Here is a 24,195-nt window from a genome sequence, read left to right on the forward strand (position 1 = left end):
GGCTTTATTTCATGATATACGAAAATTTAAAAATTAATTGAGTGACGCAATTTCTTAAGTATAATTGTACATAAAAGGATTATTTTTTTGCATTTCGAAAACGTTTATTGAGATTTCTATATTTCTACATAATAAATAATATTATATTATATATAATATAATAAATAATATATTTATTTTTTCAAATAAATATTACAAAGAATTTGATAAAAGTAGTTTTACATATGTTTTGTTTTTATTGTTCATTAAAATATAAAAATAAATTTAAAATAGATATAAAAATAGATTTTAAAAAAAAATTTTTTAAAATTTGATAAATTGTAGAAAAAATTGTGATTTATTTTAATCTGCTATATGTAATTATTTCATATATAACAAAATGTGTTTATGAATCTGGTTTAACAACAGTTGTATAAAAATATAAAAAATTGTATTAAAAAATATTTTTATAATTTATATGATTGATGATTATAGAATCAATAATTAGTTAACTGCCTGCGATTTTATTATTATTATATTTATTTATGTAAGAATTAATATTAATAAGTGATTAAAAATATATCTTTGTCATTTAACTTATATTCATATATAGAATATCAATCATTTAGAGGGTTGATTCTAGAGAAAACAAACATAATAAATTGATATATAAAAATGTCAGTTTATTTATTAAATTATAAACAGTTAAAGTTTATGTTAAATGAAACAAAATATAAAATGAAATAATTTTATTTCCATTAAATCACCATCTCATTATACATCTGCTTTATTTTATTTAATGCAAATTACTGTTTATAATTTAATAAATTTTAACCGACAATTTTCTATAATAATGTGTTTATTTTTATTTTTATAATCAACTTTATAAATATGTTCTACGTCGTAATCTATGTATAATATATATTATATATATTATATATATTTATAATATTATATTTATAATAAATATATTATATATATTATATATATTTATAATATATATTATATATATTTAATTGCTATTACAATTAATTTTTACGATTAGAAAAGTATTTATAAAATATCATTATAAAAGTATTAAATATTATATTTAATTAAACATTCAACATTGTTTATAATGAAATTTTTATTTTAACATTGTTAAGAATTAGTTTTTAAAATCGAGTTATTATAATCTAATATAGATTTTTCATTGAAAAATTTGATTTTTATATTAAAACTTATGTATTTATTTATTAAGTATATATGATATTGTATTTTTATTTTATATGTTTCATGAATCAGAAATTTTTAATCAACAATAACATCAAAAAATATGTTATTATTTGAAATTGCATATTAAAACAATCTCTGATTTTTTCTTTTCATTATAATTTTTATATTTATTTTTTAATATTTCATTTAATATTTTTTTTAATGTTTAATATTGATATTTAAAGAAAATGTTTTATTATGGAAAATTTAAAAAATTATAATATTTAATAATATTTAATTATTATTTTATAATAATAAAATTTTTAATTAATTAAATATATTTTTGTAATTTATGATTACAAATATATCTTCTATTTAATTAAGCATGATTTTTCTATAATAAAGAACATAATAGAGAACATAAAAATGTTCATAATATGCGACTATACCAAAGAAAAAAATATTTACTAACAATTATATAATTATAATTATTTAATGATTTTTAGATTATTTGTATATCAGTAAATCTTATACTTTACTACTTTGAAAAGTTACATCTTGTTATGTTAATTTGAAGAAGATATGATTGATTAAAAATAAGAATAAAGATAAATAATTAAACATTGAAAAATTTTAAAAATAAGTGTAAAATTAATAAATTTTATACCCTAAACTAAAACGAATGGATTATGTTTATTAATACTTAAAGTTATAAAATATATATATGTATATATATATATATATATATTTAATGACTATATATATAACGGAAGTTATTTTCTTAAACTTTAAATGTTTTTTTTAGAAAGTAGATTCATAATTTTCAAACACGATATATATTCTATTTATTATTAATAATTCTTATTTTTATTATTGTTTTTTTAAATTCATTTTAAGTTTTTATGCATCTTTAAACAAATCTAAAGTGATTATTTCAAATAAATATATTCTCTTAAGTAGGAATTTTTATCATAAAAACTTAAATTTATTTTTGAATGGGAATATAAAGATTATTCTAAATATTAACTTCTTTTCTAAGTAGGAAGAGATTTTAGTGATCATTATAAACTCATTATAAATAATATTTGGCATTTTTGAAAAAAAAGTATACTTTGCTGAGTTTTTATTTTTGAAATATATATGGTATATATATTTCAAATATATATAATCTTATTATAAATTTATTATATATTTATTATATTTATTATATATATATAATCTTATTATAAATATATTTCTCTAAACTTAATGATTAAATTATTATCGAAATTGAATATATGCACTCTCTTCGCTTAAGGGATTAAAATATATACATATTATGTATATTATACAAAATATATTAATATATTTATGATTATACTTTTAAAAATGATTAAATATATTTAGACCAATTACCAAAATGTACATAAAAGTTAAAAGCTATGCAAAAATGTTTGGATTTATTTATTAAAATAATTGACGTTTATGTTAACAAAAGCAAGATAAATGAAATAAAATGAAATAATTCTATTTTCGTCAAATTATTTTTTTATTCTGTAATCGCTTCATTTCATTTAAGTTAATTATAAATTAAACTTATAAATTAATAATTCAATTGATATTTTTATATATTATTTTATATGTATTCCGATATAGATACTCGATTTTTCAAAAGTGTTCTATAAATATACTGATATTTTAGTTCTATAAAAGTATTCTATAAATATATTAATATTTTAGACATATTTCCTATTATTTAATTTTACGGCGATTTTTATTTATTTCAACATGAATTATTATTTCACGAAATTATTTTTATTTATTTTATCGTGTTTGACTTAATCTCTGCCCGATTATTTTATCTTTATATTTTATTGTGATAGAATTTCTTAAAAATTATGATATTTTATGATATCTTGTGATAGATAATCTTAAAGATTGAAGATAGAAAATTACAGAGATTGAAGAAAAAAGTGAAGGAAAAATAGATGGACTATAATAAAAACAAGAAGAAATTTCGATAACGCAGAAAAACAGAACGCGTGCAATGCGCACGCATCTATCGAGATCACTGTAAATACATATATATATTGGAGGGGTTGTAAAAGGAAGTGAAAGCGGAAGCTCAGTTATATAGGAAGGGTGCGTTACAGACGTCTGCTCAATCCTATTTTCTCGCGTCAAATCTTCCCTTTAAGCTTTCCGTTTATTCTCGTTTCCACTTTCAATTTTTTCTTTTTTAACGATCTTTTATAATGACTTTAAACGCGAATGAAAAGAGTTATATCTTGGATGCGAGGAATAATTACGAAGATGTAAGTAAAATCATGATTCTTATTCACTATTGATGGATTACTTTTTGATCCTTTTGAAGAATATGGTGGTATACGTAATAAGTTTCTGTGTATATTATTTCTGTCGCAATATAAAATATAAATTATATAAAATAATTATGAATGAAAAAGAAGAAAATAGATATAACTTGATTATAAAAAACATTAGATTTTGCATTAATACAGTTTATTTGAAGTAATTCGCGCGAATTTTTGGTTTGTAACTATTATTTGTGAATTTGTACAAGAGTATAATCTAAGTTATTTTTATCATTTTAAAAAAAATTAGATTAGAAAATTAATTGAAAAAATTATTATAATAATTATCATAGAGTCATTATTGTTATTAAAGAATTATCATTTGTGTATGACAATGGTTTTAAGAAAAGTAGAGAAAGTTTGAAATTAATATTTGTCTTATTAATCATAAAATTTGTAAAATATCGTATTTAATTTTTAAGCATTGTATTTAAACTTGTATTAATTTAAATTTTAAAAAATTTTTTTATAATAACATTAATTTAAATTTCAATAACATTTTGTAATATTTGTTTGATAAAAATTTAAATTTTTTAAAATTTTTTTACAATAACATTAATTTAAATTTCAATAATATTTTGTAATTTTGTAAAATTAAAATTAAATATAAGTGAAATAATAATTTTATAAAAATAAAAATGAAAATGAAAATAAGAATTTTATGAATTTCTTTTTAATAAATAAATTTTTTATATTATAATTGTATATTGTATTATATTATATATTATAATGTATTATATTATGTAATTATATAATTATGTAAAAAAATTAAAAATAAATGTATTTTTTGATTCGAAAATATTCACATATTATTGTAAAGAAAAAAAATATATAATTCATCGAATATATATACATCTACGCATTTTATTTCGATATATTTTTTCCATTCTTTGTTTTCGCTATGTTCAAATTATTTTTTTCAATATATAAATTAGTATTTCTTATTTTATTTATAATTATTCTGATAATATTTTTCAAATATTATCATTCGAAAGAATTGAGAACATTTTATAAAAAACATTCTTATTTATAATATGTATATGCAACTATTTAAATAAAAATTTTCACATTATAAATGTTTCACATATTTTGATGAAAACAAATAAAAAAAATCGAAAATAAAAATCGTATTTTAAACAAAATTAAAATATAAAAATAAATATTTTTCTATTACAAAAACATATATGTTTATGTTAATATTAAGAATAAAAGAATTTTCATTATAATAAATAATATAAAACATTATATATGTATTATGTATGAATAATACTACAATATTATATCTTTTTTTCTAAATAAATATATTAATAATATGATAATATATTATTAAATAAAATTGATACTTAATAATTTTCTTTATTTATGAAAACTTGTCTAATAAATATATTAAAATATTTTGTTTTTATTAAATTTTTATTATATAGATTTTAAAATATTTGTTTCATTATTCATATTTAAATTGAAAATCAAAAAATGTTTTTTTTAAAAATATATTAAAAATTAAAATTACTGTATTTGTATAGTTTCCTAACTTTCTAATTAATTATAATATAATAAATATATTTAATGAATATATTTAATATTAATTTATTTATTTAATAATTTTATAATTTTGTAATTGTAAAATGATAAGCTTTTGAATTAATATATAATATATTAATTCAATTTATAGAACTGTTGAATGTTTATTGTAAATTTATTTTATTATATTTTATTTTATTATATAACATTATATATTTTATTATATAGGAATAAGAACATGTTTGCATTATATTTTGAAAATTTATTCGAATTGTTTATTATATATAAGAATTGTATATTATATATAAGTATATTAAATAATTTTATATTTTCATTTGTAGTTTTATTATATTAATAATATTTATTTTTAATATTATATTATTAATATAATATTAATAATGTTTATTTAAAAATTTAAAAAATATAACGAAAAAAAAAAATTATATTTTTAAGATGTTGTCAAATATTTTTTTAAATAAAAATATTTAATATAATCACAGAAAAATTTTACATATTTTCAAATTCTACTGTGATTAATTTATTATTTAAAAGTTAATTTTTAATAATATTAATTATAAACAGGGAGGCAGTCTTGGTTCAGAGGAATCTTATGATGATATGAGACAACTTGTTGGGGTAAGAAACGTATAAATGATTAATTGAAATTTATGTTTAATTAAGTTTAATTGTATGTCAAAATTTTACATTAAACTAATTTATTATTTCGTCTATTTATATGTAGTATAATATTATAAAAATTAATGCAATATATAATTAATGACTATAAATAATATAAAGAATAAAAAATAATTAATTTCGTTAAATATATTAATTATTAATTAAAATTGGAATGTGAAAAACTAATTAATAGATTTTAACAATGTTGAATAAAATTTAAGAGCAATATTTTCATAATTTGAATTTCTATTATGCAAATATTTTGTTAGTCGAACATTGTGATATTTTTTTATCAAAATATTTATGCAGTAATATATAATGTTTTTATAAATCATGTTTTTATAAATATTTTATGTAAATTATTTTTACATATTATATGATATAAATAAAATAATATAATGGTATAATATAATTTAAATATAAAATTAAATATTTTCACTGAATAATAAGTAAATAAACTATATTCATTATAAATTATTATGAATATATAAATAATAAACATTAGTGTTAATATTTTATAAAAAAAAATAAGTTTTAATATTTGAGAAATTTTTTATAAATAATTTTTATTATTTTAAATTATAAAAATTTTATTATATTGAATGAGAATTTATAGATTGTTTCTTTCACTAAATTTTTCCTTATCAAAAGATCTCTAATATATAGTAATATATAGTTAATCTATCAAATTATTTTTTTATTCTCTTTTTATTATTTTGTTCTTCTTCTAATTCGTTTCCTTTTTTTTTATGAACATAAAAGTAATATGATTTTATAGGAAAAGAAGGAAGAATCCGGAAAATTTACTAGTCTACCTTTGGCCAGTTTTAATTTCATCAATTCCATTATTGGCAGTGGTGTTATTGGTAATTCGTATATGATATATATAATATATATATTTTACACACACATACACAAAATCTTGATAAATAAAAAGATTCCTTAAACACCGAATTATTGAATAGTAAAATATAAATAAAATATAATTTATTTTTATGTATAAATATTTATATAATAAATTTATCATGATAATTATAATTGAATGTAATATAATTATACATATATAATTTACTTTTATTTATACAATTTGTATAAGTAATTATAATTCTTTAGATCAAACTTTTTAGTTTACTTTGATTTACTTTTAATTATAGATTACTTTTAATTATTTTTTTATGTAAAATTTTCATCATTTTTATCTAATCTTGAATTTTCAATTTCTTTAATATATTATTCGAGATATTTTCGTGTTTAGATTAAAAACTAAATATTGTTAAAAATACATTTGCAAATAATATTCATTTGTATTCATTAAGAAGATTTTCTTGATATATTTAAAATTATGATAATAATAGAATATATATTATGAAAAATATTGGATTTACTTTTAAAAACAAGATAAAAATTATTTCGGTATTTGAGGAACAAATATTTCTAATTGTTCAAAAAAACGACGAATTAATTAATATTTTTTAGGTATACCTTATGCTCTTCATCAAGCTGGATTCGGATTTGGAATAATATTATTAATACTGATAGCAGGTCTAACTGACTATTCTTTAATTTTAATGGTTAGAAGTGGTAATATATGTGGTGAAATGAGCTATCAGGGTTTAATGAGAGCCAGTTTCGGTCGTATGGGATTTTATATTCTTACAAGCTTACAATTTATTTATCCTTTTATAGGTATATCAGCTTTTATAACTATCTTGTAGATATATCAAATCTTTTTTTTTAATTTTTAGAATTCTATAACATTAAATATATTTTATAGAATATTATTTAATCAAAAAATTAAATTTATTATAAAAATTGAATAAATATTAAAATTTAATGAAAAAAAAAATCGTTTGAATAAAAAAATATTCAAATATTTAAAATTGATTTAATATAATTTAATAAAATTTAATAAAATTAATAAAACAAAATTAATAAAATAAAACAAATTAATAAAACAAAATATTAGAAAGTATTTATTTTTATACATATTTTTATTTATTTTCATATTGAAATTCATTTGAAGAATTTCAAATGTAATGAATGAAGTTCTTATGTATAAGAATTATCATTCATAATTTATTTATCTTTTTCTTTTCAGCAATGGTCTCCTATAATGTTGTCGTTGGTGACACGGTAACAAAAGTGTTAATAAGAATAACAGGCATAAGCGAAACGAGCATTTTTGCTCATCGTCAAGTGGTTGTTTTCTTTGCTACTGCTTGCATTACTATACCATTGTGTCTTTATAGAAATGTAGCTCGTTTGGCCAAGATTTCTTTTCTTTCATTAGTCTGCGTTGGTTTTATTCTTTTGGCGATTTTAATTCGGATGGATACGATGTCAACAATTGTGTAAGTGATATTATTTTTTCTTCAATATTATTTTTTTATAAATTATTTTAAACCAAATTAATTAAATCAAAATTTTTTAACTTGATATCTTGAATTTTTGTTTAAATTGAAATATAATATAGTTCAAATTGAAAAAAAATTAAAAAATCATCACTTTGTTATTTTCATATTTATTTGGAAATTATAAACTTTTGAATTTTGTGATTTTCGTGAAAATCACAGAATATTTGAATTTTTGTCTGCGAGAAATTATTCATTGGATTTATTCATTTTTTTTAATGGAAAAATTATAAATATATTTTGATTACAAATTATTTTTTTAATGTTGAAAATTATAGACATTTTATTTTTTAATTTTTAGCTTAAAATTACATTAAAAAAAAAATCGAAAAAAATATTATCAAATTTCTTGAAGTTTTTTTGAATGAAATAATGAAGTCTCTTTTTAATATTATTTAAATTATGTAAAATAATGAACTAGAAGAGGATGCGTTCATCTCACATAAAATAAATTGCGCAATGTCCTAATAAAATCGAATTATATCTTTACTATTTTATATCTATTATTTTATTAAGTTTTATTAAAATTTATAAAATCGAATTATATTAATTTTATTAATATTTCAGTATTAATATATACATATCTGTATTATACGTTTCTTAATTTATTTTATAGAAATTTAAAAAAAAATTATATAAAAGTTTTTTTTCTTAAATATTATAAATTCAAAATTGTTTTGATAACAGATTTAAGTTTATATATTACTTAATATACTCATTACATCATGCGAATATTTTAAATAATGTTATTATAAATTATAAAGATATTTTAAAATTAATGATTTAGCCATTCCATTTTGTCATTTTAGAAAGTGTCATTTGTCATTATTCTGAATTTAGCAACATTTGCTCAATTTAAGAATTTTTTTGATAATAGTTATATAACAAGCATTATTTTTAAAAATTGAATCCATTAGATTCAATTAGATTTTCATTAATTGCGATTATATTTTTTTTTTAACAAGTTCTTACAATAATTGAGAAAAAAAAATATTATTTTATAGATACATAATTATATTATTAGAATTACGTTTAAATTATTATATTTATAACAAATAAATAACTATTATCTTCATCTTTTGTATATATATATATATATATATATATATATATATATATATATATATAAATAATATAGAAAAGATTTAAGTTCATTAATTTACTCGTATTAATTTCCGAAAATTTATATCACAATATAGTTGCTATTCATTTATTTCAAAAACGATTAAAAAATCTAAAAAATATTTTTAGAAACTATTTTTAGAAAATATTTTTTAAAAAAATAATATATATATTTTTAATAAAGCTATTGCACAATATAAAAATAGAAAAAAATTCATAAATTATTGCATCATAATACTGGTGATTGACATTTTTTGCAACGGTATACAGTACAAAAAATTACATTAACTATTTAATAAATTATTATTTATTACATGTAAAAAAATTTGCAATGCGTATAAATATAATGAAGTGGCGAAGAATTGCGAGAAAATTAGAAACAATGGAAATGCTAGAAGCGTTGTATCGTGATAAAATCAAATCAATAATTTAATCATATAATTATCAACAATATTATTATAACAATCAATAATATTCATGTAACTATTTATTCATGATAAAAATAAAGAAATATTATGTAATAATCCAACTGGAAATAAAAATCTTTGTTTTTTACTAACGGTAACAAATATAATTGAGAATAAGTCATAAATTGATCTGCGAGCTTAAAGGCTATACGGTTGAAAGTTACAATACAAAAATTAAGGATAAAGATTTTTCTTTGATCATAAAAATGCATTATATCGCTTTATTAAAATAAGATTAATTATTTCAAAAATTTTCGAGCATTATGATAGAATTTTTTCCATGACATTAAACAGAAAATTAAATATTAATTTTATAAAATTTTGTTTATAATTTTTAAATATTAAAAAAATAATTTTTTAATTCGAAAAAATATATAAAAAAATTATTTTTTTATTTTTAAAATGAAAAAAAAATGAAATTCAATTCATTGTTAAAATTAAATAAAAATTCAAATAACACGAAAAATTCAAATTTTTATGAAAACTACAAAATTCATATGCTTATAATTTTTAAACAAATATGAAAACAATAAAATGAAATTTAAACTCTTTTTAATGTATTTCATATAAAATACATGTGATTGAATAGATAACTTTTACATATAATTACAAATACATTTTTATATATATATATTATAAAAATATTATAAAAATTATCGATCATAGATATATATATATATATATAATGTATTTTATATTATAAAATTATTATATAATATAATATAATATTATATATTATTTTTCTTTTTTTGTTCTTTTTTTTAATAAAATAAAAATAAAAATAATAAAAGTGAAAACTAATTTAAAACTAATTTAATTTTCAGGCCAAATCAAGAAGATAGTTGGCGAATTGCAAATTTCCGTGGCATAGTTCCATCCGTTGGAATTATGGCATTTGCCTTTATGTGTCATCATAATACATTCCTTATCTATGAATCTATAGAAAGGGCTACTCAACAAAAATGGGATATTGTCACTCATTGGTCATTATTTACATCCTTTTTGATCGCTGCAGCTTTTGGAATCATTGGATATACCACGTTTACCTCATATGTTCAAGGTGATCTTATGGAAAATTATTGTTGGGATGATGATCTGATGAACTTCGCTAGACTTATGTTTAGCGGTACTATTCTTCTAACGTTTCCTATTGAATGTTTCGTCACAAGAGAAGTAAGTTATTTTTTTTAAGTTAATTTTTTTAATATATCTCATTCTTAGAGAAAAAAATCGATAATAACCTTTTCTTTATTTATTCTGACAAGAGATTTCCAATGTATAAATTTAAAATATTTTAAAATTTTGAGAATATATAGTATATAATATATAGTATTACACAATTTTTTTTCTATTCAAATTCATTTTAAGAGAATAAAATGATCCATGAAAATTTGGCTATTTTTCAATATTTGTGTTAAAACTCGATAAAACTCGAGAAAAAGACTTTTTATATAATATAAAAATAATTTTTTTTAATGAAAATTTTTTATATTTAATAAAAAATTTATCAATTTATTTATATAATTCAAAAAAGTTATAAACAAAAAATTTATAATTTTTTTGAGAAAGTTAATAATAAAACTATTTAATGAATATAAAAATATATGTCTAATGCAGAATAAAATATATGTTAAATGTAGAATCTTGAAGTGTTTTTATTTTTGAATTCATTATTATTCAGCAATATTACAAAGATTTTATATCTCATAATTAATATTTCAAATATTCACAATCTCGAATGATATATATGAAAAAACTTTGTATGAAAATTTTCTAATCTTATAATATTTTATGATGTAAATTTATATATATGAAATTAAATTACAATGTTTTATTGCAATTAATTTTCAAAATATTATATATTTGCCTATGCATAATATAAAAATGAATATATCGATGAAAAATCAAATAATTTTGAAATTTTACTTTTTTATAATAAAATTTTATATAATTATCTTATATACAATATTATTATACGTAGATAACAAATTTCTATGTTTTAAATATTGGAGGTATATGATATAATAAATTTCTATATAAATCTTTATTTCTTTATTATGAAAAATAATTTATATATCGTATATATTTTTAAAATTATCTAATTATAATCGATTGCTTTATATGATTTCTACGTAAATCTCATTTATTTCATGAGAAAATAAAAATTTGATTATAATTATATTAAAAATACAAAGTTTTAATAAAAATAATCTTTTAATAAGATAAACAATTTTTTTATTTTTTTTATTTTCATTTATTTCAGTATATAATATAAATTATCTTATCAATAAATATTAATAAAATATTGATTGTATTTATAAAATAAATACAAATTTATAAAATATTTGTTTTTTTTTATTATTTCATAATTATTGAAATTTTTAAAGAGAAACTTTTAAAATTTCAGGTAAAAAATAAATAAAAAAAATGTTTAATTTTTTGTTTATAACTTTTTCTAATTTTTAATTATATAATAAATAATTGATAAATTTTTAATCTTCATTAAAAGAAATAATTTTTTTTTATCTTGTATGTTTTGCAAATAAGAATATAAAATTTTCAATTTTATCCCCTTAATGAATTTAAATTTAGCAAAAAAAAAAAAAAAATAAAAAAATTACATTATATATATATATTTTCAAAATTTTTTAATTTCTTGAATTTTTGGAAATTTTTTTTTATAAGTATAGAACTTACTTAATAAGTTTAATATTAAAACAAAATTTCCAAATTTTTTCTTGAACAATACAAAATTCATAAATTTATAATATAATATAAGAACTAATAAAAATTATTTAGGAATTACTAAGATAATAAACTAATTTTTTTCCAATATTTAAATAATTAAAAATATCTAGTAAAAGTTTTTAATAAAATATTCATAACATAATTTATTACTACGCGATATATAATATAGAAGAGATAGAACATATTATATTCTTTTTTTAGAATTAAGAAAAAATATAAATAAATATTTAGAATTAGAGTTAAGAAAATATTTTATTTTTTCAAAAATTGATTTTTTATTTTGTATTTTTTTAAACAATTGTTTTAATTTAATAATAATTTTAAATATAAAAAATTGTATCAATTTTTTTTTTTAAATTAAAATATTAAAGAAAATATGAGTTTCAAAGCTTCTTATAACTTTTAGTTAATTTTAAATAATAAATAATAAAAAGTTTAAAATTAAAAATAAAAATAAATTTTAAATTTTAAATTAAAAATTAAAAATAATAATAAAAATTAATATATAAAAAAATCAATTAAATTTATACAAAATTAATTAAATTAATTTCAGGTAATATTGACAGCTATCAAAGGAACTGATGAACTTGAAAATCATACAACTTATATACCTAATTCTGATCGGAAATATTTGATAATTACTCTGACAATAGTAGTGGTCGCTTATTTAATTTCTATGTCCACTGATTGTCTTGGAGTGGTTCTCGAATTAAACGGCATTCTTGCTGCTGTACCATTAGCCTATGTTCTTCCTGGTCTTTGTTACCTGAAACTCGAAGAAGGATCAGTGTTCTCATCAAAGAAACTTCCAGCTTTGGGATTGATGACTGCTGGTATGTTCGCTGCAACCTCTGGCTTATTATTGTTGATCCTGAACAGAGATACTTCTGGTTCCTGTGTACATGGAAAGGTAATGCCATATTGTATCGAGATTTCGAATAACACAAATTTTAATTCGACCACTAAAAGTATTATCAATCCGATATAATTCGAAGATTTTTGAATTAATAGAGAAATTTTCATAAATTCGAAATGAGTTTAGAGTTGATAAAAGTAATAGCATTATATATGTATATAATGATATACATTGTTCATAATATATTGTTGAATATAAAAGGTTATTTGTTTTGATTATTGATTATTGAAAAATAATTTTAAATTTACAATGAAAAATAAAGATTTCTGAGTTGAAGATTGTATATTAAAATTATTTTTTTTCTTGCTTAATAGATTTACAAATATTATATAATATACACATATATAATTTGGAAAGTAGATTTTAAAATATATTTTAGATAATATTTACAGATAATATTTTTGTATAAAAAAAGTATATATTCGGAATCATAAGAGAAAAAGAAACATTTTTTTTTAATAAAATGATATATTAATTTTTTATTCTTTAAATAAAGAATTTGTATATTTTTCTTTATTCTATATATTTAAAGAGTTATACATCTATATTTTTCTTACAAGAATGTCAAAAAATAATGAAAATGAATCTAAATAAAATAAGAATTATTATTTTAATCAATATTAATAATTTTTTACATTATTGTTTTATATATTATATGCAAATTTTGGTTTTCATACAATATTCATTCATTTTAAAAGAAGAAATTAAATATAGATTCAAAGATACCGACATTACAGTTTAAAATTTAAAATATTTTTTTATTTCGCTGTATTCCTTCTACCAATTTGAAAAATGAGATTTATAATATGAAAGAAAATTATATTTATAAAAATATAATAGAAATTTTTATCTCGTCTTTCTCTGTTTGATTTTTGTTTTTTATATTTTTTATAAGAAGTCAAGAAAAACTAATTCTCGAAAAAAATGATGATATTGAAAAGAATAATAATAAGATTATTAATATTTATGTTCATTTGTTTGATTATATTGATAATATTAATATCTTTTCTTTTTAATATTTATATGTGTATATTATAGTAATGAAAATATGGAGAAAAAAATAGGGAAGAATAAATTATATTAGCAAGAATTATAAGCAAGAATTACAAACGAGAACATGTTGTGAATGAAAGTTTATAATATATGATATATATATATTTTGAAAATAAAAAAGAAACAACTATTTGTTAAATTTTTTAGCATTTTATCTTGTTAAATGCGTGAATTTAAATATTTTTAAAATCAAAGACTAAAGACAATATTATAATATACTTATGAATTATATAATTATATACATTATATAATTTTTTTCAGTGTTGTATATATGCTTCTAAAAAATCATTAGCTTTTTTCAATTAATTTTACTAATAAAATCAAAATAACTTATATAATATATATGTATAATATAAATTTTTCAGTTATATTAAGAAAGTATATATCATAATTTTTTTCTTTATATTTATTAAATATAAAGAACATATATATGATTTTCAAATCAAAATAGCTTTTCAATTTAGTGATAAAAATGGAGAATATAGGAGAATATAGAGAATATAAAAATATTTACAATTCATTGTTTTTTTTTAATTGTTAAATATTTTATTTACAAAATATTTGAAGAATTATTTAAATTTTATTAGGATTTTTTTATGTATCTGGATGAAAAATTTATATAAAATACATAAAATTATTCCAATGAATAATAATTAATAAATGGCGGTATGAAATTTTATTACTCAAGAATTGAATAAGTTTAATAAATTATTTAAGATTAACAAATTATTTAATTTAAACAATTAAGATAACAAGAAAAAAGGCAAATAATTAATTGTTATTCGTAAATTAATTGCAATGCAACATTTTATTGCTTGCAATGAAATATGTTATTTAGTGATGGCAATGTAAAGTATTCTAACACAATAGATTTTTTAAATTTACAAAAGCAGTATATAGTATTTATTAAATATAGCTGCCAACAAATTATTACTCATAAAGTCACAAAACTATTTTTTAATTACTTTTAATTAATTTCTTTATAGTGATATCGATAAAATTATTTTTTTTTGATGGAACAAAAAAATTAAAAAATTTTTAAGAAAAAGATAGAAAAATAAAATGAAAAGAATATAGAAAAAATATAATATTTGATGAATAACAAGAAATATTGAATAGTAAATAAAAATTTCATTTTTCCTTTTTGATGATATTTGATATTTGATATTTTGAGTTGATATATATGAATAAATACTGAAATTAACCGAAAATATCGAAAAGAGATATTATTTTTATTGAATACAACTTGATGCAATTAGATAATACATTGATTTTCGATAAGAATAATGCTGTTATGACACTATTTTTCGAATCTTTACGATAAGAGCATATTATAAAATGAAAAAAATAGCATACCAACATTTTGTATAAGGAAGAAAAAATTAATAATAACAATACGATAAAATAACTTTTTATTCGATATTATTTTAATAATATTTATTATTTAGATACGTTTTTGATTTCAATGATTCTTGAATATGTTGTAATGAATTTTGAACAACTTTTTTCTATAATATATATTATATAATAGTCAAAAAGTTTTTTAATATTTTTTAATATTTGAAACATTTGTAAAATTTGGCAATTAAATAAATAGAAAAAAGTTCTTTTAAATATTGATTTCTATAACGTATTTAAAAATTATATAAATCAAAAATATATCTGCTTTCTAAATAATTATCATTATTTTATATTGTGAATTTATTGATATAATTTATTGCAAATTCTTCGATCAAATTAATTCTAAATAATTATCATTATTTATATTGTGAATTTATTGATATAATTTATTGCAAATTCTTCAAATTAAGCATTTTTTTCTATTTTATTCATTTATTTAAAATTTGTTTGCATTAACATGCATTTAAAATGTATTTAAAAGTTTACATATATTAGAAATCTTCTTTTAATTATTATTTGATTTCTGAAAAAATTTTAAGTGTAATTGAATAAATATATATAAAATATTTCATAGGATTAGTGCAATTAAAAAAAAAATTATTTAAAAATCTAAAATAAAATATAATATTATGATATTTTAGTTAAAAATTTCCTATTTTTATATAAAATTGCTCTTCTAATTGCTATAAAGTAAATATTATAAAATATTATAACATTTTAAAATATGTTAATTTGTTTAATAAAATTTATAAGTAGTTATCTTATTTTAGATATAAAAATATTTAATTTTTCAATTGCATTAAATCCTAAAAAATGCAACATATTAGACCTAATAAGTATTGATTAATATCTATAAATGAAAATTAATTGGTAGAGAAGGATATATAACAGACCATAATAACGAAAGTAATTAATATGAAAACAAATGAGGAAATCAATTATTTAAATTATGCTCCAGTTGAAATTTTTATAATATAAGAATTCATATAAAATATACCGGGTATTCGTAAATTTGTATAACATTTATCTATGTATATCTATATGTATTTATCTTTATGTCTATCTATATATATATATATATATATTACATGTATAATATATATATATATTATATATATATAATATATATAACATCTATATATAGATTACATGTATAAAAGAAAGTATTATGATATAAATATTAGTATTATCTTTTAAAATTAACATTACAATTTCCTAGAGTAATATTATATTATTCATAATCGTAATCTTTCATATATTTTTTTTATAAAAAAATAAATTATTTTCTTTTTAACAAAATATATTAAAAAAATAAATCAATCTGAGTTGTTTATTTTTTTTAAAATAATAAATTTTTAAAAAATATAATGTTTTCGTTTATATTAACATACTAGACCAATTTTTGAAAACGAGTTAATTAAATAATTAAATAATTAAAAATGATTATAATTCTAGATAAATTATTTATTTATTTATTTGTATTATTCATTGATAAATGGATTATAAAATAAAGTTTTTAAAATAAAGTTCAATTTTTATTAATAATTAACAATATATATTTACATATATATTTGTGAAAATATATAAAAATTTTAGAAAATCAAGAATAAAGTATATATTGAGAAATATATAAGAAAAAAGTATATATTGAAGTATTTATATAATATTTAAAAATTCTTTAAACTTACAAAATCTTTTAATAAATAATATAAAAATATAATATATACAATAATATGAAGCTTGATAAAATTCTCAATATCATTTTTATTTAGAAAAATTTAATAATTTTAAGAAATTAATTTCATAAAAAAATTCATATGTACTTTTATACATATTATATTATTTTTTTCCTTTTTTTATTATTTTATATTTTTTGTTACAATTAATTCTTTCAATTTTATATAATTTTTGAAATTTTCTAAAAAAATTAGTAAAACTATCTTGATAAAGAAAAAGTGCCAATATAATTAAAAATATAATATCTGTTATATTTGTATAAATATAAGTATTAATTTAAGTATTAATTTAACAAAAAAGATACTATAATGCACAAGAAACTAATATATATTCTACGGATACTCGGTATTTTTTTAAATAATTAAAAAATTATAAGAATTGAATATATAAAAATTGAATAATAATATATAGAACACATGAAATAATAATAACAAAGAGAAAGCAATCATTATTGGCAATCGTATTACAGACCAATTATAAAATGTAAAGCAAAAATTAATAATTTGAATTTACCAAATAAATTCTGTTAAAAATGTGAAAAAAATATATAAAAAATTAATATTTTTGAAAAAAATAATACAAGTTCCTAATTCTCTTAATAATTATAGCTGTCTTTTGATTATAATCATTATATTATATATTTTTTTATGATTCACCCTATTTGCACAGTAAGAAATAAATTTTTACAGATATTTTTTGCTTATTTATAATTATAGAAATAAATCAAATTATATATAACAATCAAAAATTAAAAATTTTCTCTATTAAAAAAATTTAAATCTATTTTAATTAAAGAATTTTTTTAAGTATTGTAATCAATTGTGCATTATAATTTAAAAGTTTTATACATATTTTTTTTATAAAACTAAAAGTAAAAAAAAAAAAAGAAATTCTTTTATTCCTCTAAGAAATTTTTTTCAAGGATTTGAATATTTTTTAATAATATGAAGAATATACAAACTTTTACTTTCGAATAAGTTATATATATGTTGATTTTTTTCTGATAAAGATAGAGTACAATAATTTAATCTGTTAAATATAGAATATTTTTTGTATATTTTTCTTTGGAAATTGTGACGAAATTTTCAAAAAATAATGCTTAAAAAAAATATATATATATATATATTATAATTTAATGAGTTATGAATAATATTATTAATATAACATTAACATTATTAATACTATAATTAAAACTATTATTCTATTATTCATTGCAAATTATTGAGCAAATGAAAATTTCCGTTAAAATTAAAACAAGTAATAACAGATATGATATTAAAAAATTAAATAAACAATTGTAATAAAATTTTCAAATGTTATCTGCTTCGAAATCATTTTTGTATTATTATAATCATTTAATTATAGTTATATGATTTAAAAATATAAAAAATTAATTTAATTTTTTTCAAAATTTGTTTGAAAAAATGATAAAAGAACATATTGAATGAAAGTTTCAATAATTAAGTTTTATTAAAAATATTATATTTTAAAAATCATACTTTTTAATTTGCATCTTTAATTAATATATTATATGTGTATATACATATAAATATAAAATATAAAAATTATTTTATATGTGCATATATATATATAAAATAATTTTTTTATCATATATAATAATTTATAAATATATATTTATATATATTATTTATATAATACATAATTATTTTAATTAAAGATATTTATTTTGAGATTATTATTATTTATATAAATTGAATTTAAACAAAGTATATTCACAAAATTATACAATTAATATTAAATTCAAATATACTTATTTTTCTCAAATATAATTTCTTTTTTTTACATATTACGTTATAAAATATGTTTTAAAATTTTATAACAATAATTTTATTCATATTATTTTTAATATAAATACATGTTAATTTTATCTTCAAATTATAAAGAAATATAATATTGGAAAATATGAAAAAAAAGATAAAGAGAAAGAGATAAAACATTTTTATTTCTATAAAAAAATGCGTTAAAATTATTGAATATATATTCAGAAAATTTATGAATATATATAACTATATTTATTCTGTGATACATATATGAACAGTATATTTATATGTTTCATTAAAACAAATCTATACCTTAAATGTTCTATTGTAACATTGTTAGATTTGAAAAATAAATTCGAACAATAAAAAAATGAAAAACATATAAAATCAAAATAGAATATATTTTCTTACCTTTCCTTCCTTGATTTAAATTTTTATTTTTACTTTGCATATTCTATTATTCTATTTCATAAAACTTTATTTTAATAAAAATAAATTAATAAAGACAGATTTATATATTTTTATGTACATGCATTTATTAAAAAGCATATATATGTGCATAATATCAATATAAAATAACATAATAAATTGTATTTAAAATACAAAAAAAAAAAATTTATATATATTTATATATATATTTATACAAATTTATATATATATTTTCAACGTTTTTTATTAATAGATAATTATCAAATATATGTCTATTTATATTCATAAAAATATTAAGTGTAGTAAAAATAAAATGTATTTGTTATGTTATACTTTTTTGAATGAGGAAAGAATGAATTATTAATATAAGAATTTATTATATATAAAATATGTACATAGAGGTTAAGAGAAAGAAAAAAAATAAAACATTATGAAAATGATAATATAAAAATGATAAAATACAAAAGAATAAATAAAAAAATTCATTTTAATAATATATTTTTTGATTTGTATATTTTTAAAATATAATATAAAATTATTATATTATAAATCTAATGTTATAATTTTATTTTCAATAATGTTCATTTATATTGTAAAATATTTTAAAATTTAAGATAATTAATTATTATGAATTACTTATAATATTATTATTTTATATTATATTTTTATATGATTCATATCATTTTTTTTATATTATATTGTTGATTTTGTAGTGTTTTAATAGTGTTAATTTTTCAAAATTTTAATTATTAATTAATAATTTTATATAATATTCATATTATTATGTTTAAATAGATTTTAATTTCAAATAACGTGTTAAAAATATCTTCGATTTCTTAGGTGGGGAGTTTGAGTCATAGTTTGATTTCCAAATGCATTAGAATGGAAGTTTCGAAAAACGAACAGATAGTTGATACATATGAGAAAATTTATGGAAATGAATGTCGAATCTGTTTGAAAAAAGCTGTTGAAATTTGTGAACTTTTTAGAAATGGGGACACTATTCCTCGTAAACTTATGGCTGTTGCCTCAGTACAGGTTAGTTTATAACTCTTGTAAAAATAAATATAATAAATATATAATAAAAAATATTTTTTAATATTTTTTTTCTTTTGTTTATATTTTTAATATTAATATTGTTTATCTTTTATGTTTTTAAAAAAGTTTTTAGGATCGATGTGATTTATATTAACAATAAATAATTGAAGGCACCAACAGTTAGAAGTGAATTTTAAATTTTGAAAAATACAAAGCAATACATTATAATATTTTTAATAAATTAAAAATTATAAATTTGTATTTCCTCAATTGTGTTATTATCCAATTATTTGTATACTAATAAAGAAATCTATTATTATAATTACAACAGTGTTTGGTTTTATTTATTATTTTATAAACTGAAATATAAATAATATTTTAAAAACTACTTTAATAAAATAATTACTTTAAAAACTATGTATATATATTTACATTTATAAATTATGTAATAAACTATTGATAGCTTTGAAAATTACAATATCACATACTGATATATTTTATTAATTGAATGAAAAAGATATATGTATTTGTTCTAGGTTAAAGAAGGAGATGGTTTACCACAAATAATCTGTTTGTCTTGTAATCAACGTTTGGATGCATCTTATAATTTTAAATGTCAAATACAAAATTCAGATACGAAACTTCGTCAAATCTTAAAACTAAAATCCTCTTCTAATGATTCTGTTACCAGCACTAGTATAGTTACAGCAATAATTGCTGATGTAATATCTAGTGTAATATCATCTGAGAAAGAAAATGTAGAAAAGCAAGAAGTTTGTCCTACAAATTTTTGTCCTGAAAATTTTTGTTTTATAAAAGATGAAAATTCCTTTTGTCTTAATACACAGGAAAATTTATTTTGTCATGATAAAGAATTAGAAAATCAATCACAAAATTTTCAAAATGACACAGAGCAACGAAAAAATTTAGAAAATGTAAATGTTTATAAAAATTTATTAGATGATAATTCTGTAAGACAAATCAATTCAATGAAACAAGAATTTTCTCTATTAGATGGTCATGTACAAAATAAAGATGTTTTAAAAGAAGAAGTAAATATTGAGGAAAACCAACAAATGTTAGAAATATCAAGGATGGATAATATTCAAGATGATGAAGAAAAACCATTAATTTCACGTACAACTAGATTACGTTGTACTCAATGTATTAAGTCATTTCATACAAAAGTGGCTTTACAGAGACATGCTATTGTACATAAACACAAAACTAAATTACGTTATGTTTGTTATGTTTGTGATAAACAATATTCTACTCTTACAAAAGTAAAAAATCATGTTGCAATTTGTCACGAAGTTCATGATAGGAAAGAAAATATTCAACATAAGAGAATTAAATATGAGCAAAGCAAAACAATTACAAGTGTACAAGATAAAAGAATTAGTAATGTCCAAGTAAATATTTTAATTTAATTATAGAAATAAAATTAATTTCAAATTTATCTTCAATAACAATATTAAAATTATTCGTAAATTTTAATTATTATAAATTTTAATTAAAAAATATATTGTTTATTATTTTTTATTGCAATTATATATAATTTAATATAATTTATATTAAATTTCAGGATAAAAAAATAAAAGTGGAAAAAAATGATAATTTTTCAAAGAAAAATGAGCAAAGAAAAAGCCTAAAATTCACATGTGAAGTTTGTTCAAAACAATTTACTTATCAAAAATCCTTTATTACACATGCTAAAAGTCATCCAGAATATAAATTAGAAGAATCAGATGATTCATCTCAATATTCATCCAAAGGAAGATCTACAGAAACTGTAAAAGAAGAAGAAGAGAATGAAGAAGAAGATGAAGAAGATGAGGAAGATGAAAATCTTCCTGTTGAAAGTTTACAATGCACTCAGTGTGGAAAATTGTTTGCAACAAAAAGGAATCTTAAAAGGCATGTTTCTACACATAGTGGATTAAAATATACTTGTGAAACATGTGGTAAAGGATTTTCAAGAGTAGATAAATTAAAAGATCATGAGCAATCAAAACATAAATCTGAATTATTTGAAAATTCTGATTTTGATGATAAAGAAGATATGGACAATGTAAATAAAGGAGATTGTTTAGAAGAAAGAAAAAAGGTAAATGTAAACATTTTCGGAATATAAAATAGATAAATATATATTTATAAATTTTATATTTTAAATTTCAAAGTAATATTTCTTCATTTTAAAATAATTTCTTAAAAATTTTAATGTTATTTCAGGATCGTCATAATAGACCTCACAAATGTGCAATCTGTCCTAAATCTTTTGCACAGGCTCAATCACTAGCAAATCATATAGAACGTCATAAACGTGTCAAAGAAACGCAAAAAAGATTTCTTTGTGAAGTTTGTAGTAAGTGCTTTGCACAAAGTGGTTCTTTGGTAGCTCATATGCGTACTCATACAGGAGTCAAACCATATGTTTGTAACATATGCAGTAGAGCTTTTACAAAAAGCACATATTTACAATTACATTTGCGTACTCATAGTGGAGAAAAACCTTATATATGTCAATATTGTAGTCGGGCTTTTGCACGTGCTAATACATTAGCACGGCACATAACAATGCACACAGGAGAAGCAAAATATCATTGTCAAATTTGTACAAAATCATTTAGAAGATTGACCTCATTAAATGAACATACTTATACACATACTGGACAGAGACCATATGCATGTAAAATTTGTACAAAGAGATATAATAATGCTGGATCACTTTATGCACACAGAAAAAAATGCAAAGCACAGCAATTATCTACTCCAGGATTTGCAGTTTCTGAAGAAAATTCTGTATCACAACCAGATTTAGATGTTCCTCAAGTTTTGATTTATTCTCACAGGAAATTAGTAGAAGATGCAACTGTTGGACAAGTTACACCTACACCACAATATATGATAGCAAACGTACACAATCAGAAGAATACAACATCAAATATGATTCAATCTTTTTCAGTAGATGATCCAAATGTTTATGCAATTAATTCGAAGCAATTTAAAAATCCTTATTATACAATTTATCCAAATATGTAAAATAATAATTTGTGCGGGACATGATTAAAGAATATCTTTTTTAGAACAATTTATATATTCTTTTTGTAAAGCAAATATATATATAAATACAAAAATATAATAAAATATTTAAGGTAAGTATTGGCATAGGTGAGTAAATACATATAAGATAAGATAAAAGTACTTGTAAAAATTTTTTTAAAAGAATCTCAAAAAATATTATTTATAATTACAAATATAATTAATTAATTAATTTTTAATTGTATTTTTGAAAGATATTTAATTTATATATATATTTTTTTACTATAGATATAATCTTATAAAAAAATCTTGATATATGATTATAAG

General features: G+C 17.2%; 1 protein-coding gene across 1 annotated transcript; it reads left to right on the forward strand.

The window, feature by feature from the left end:
• Nucleotides 1–2,986: 2,986 nt before the first annotated feature.
• Nucleotides 2,987–23,928, forward strand: LOC727639. The gene is made up of 11 exons (XM_026440741.1): nucleotides 2,987–3,467; nucleotides 5,628–5,681; nucleotides 6,502–6,589; nucleotides 7,200–7,409; nucleotides 7,822–8,074; nucleotides 10,548–10,896; nucleotides 13,025–13,381; nucleotides 20,629–20,826; nucleotides 21,363–22,238; nucleotides 22,412–22,933; nucleotides 23,059–23,928. The coding sequence occupies exons 1-11, from the start codon at nucleotides 3,408–3,410 to the stop codon at nucleotides 23,866–23,868; spliced, it is 3,777 nt and encodes a 1,258-aa protein (XP_026296526.1). The 5' UTR covers nucleotides 2,987–3,407; the 3' UTR covers nucleotides 23,869–23,928.
• The last annotated feature ends 267 nt before the right edge of the window (nucleotides 23,929–24,195 follow it).

Source organism: Apis mellifera, linkage group LG5 (genome assembly GCF_003254395.2).
Source record: "Apis mellifera strain DH4 linkage group LG5, Amel_HAv3.1, whole genome shotgun sequence".
NCBI lineage: Eukaryota > Metazoa > Arthropoda > Insecta > Hymenoptera > Apidae > Apis > Apis mellifera.

Coding starts and splice junctions, on each gene's coding strand:
- LOC727639 (XM_026440741.1), top strand. CDS start 3,408: ATGACTTTAAACGCGAATGAAAAGAGTTATATCTTGGATGCGAGGAAT. Junction 5,682..6,501: donor ATATGAGACAACTTGTTGGG/GTAAGAAACGTA, acceptor ATGATTTTATAG/GAAAAGAAGGAAGAATCCGG. Junction 13,382..20,628: donor GTTCCTGTGTACATGGAAAG/GTAATGCCATAT, acceptor TCGATTTCTTAG/GTGGGGAGTTTGAGTCATAG.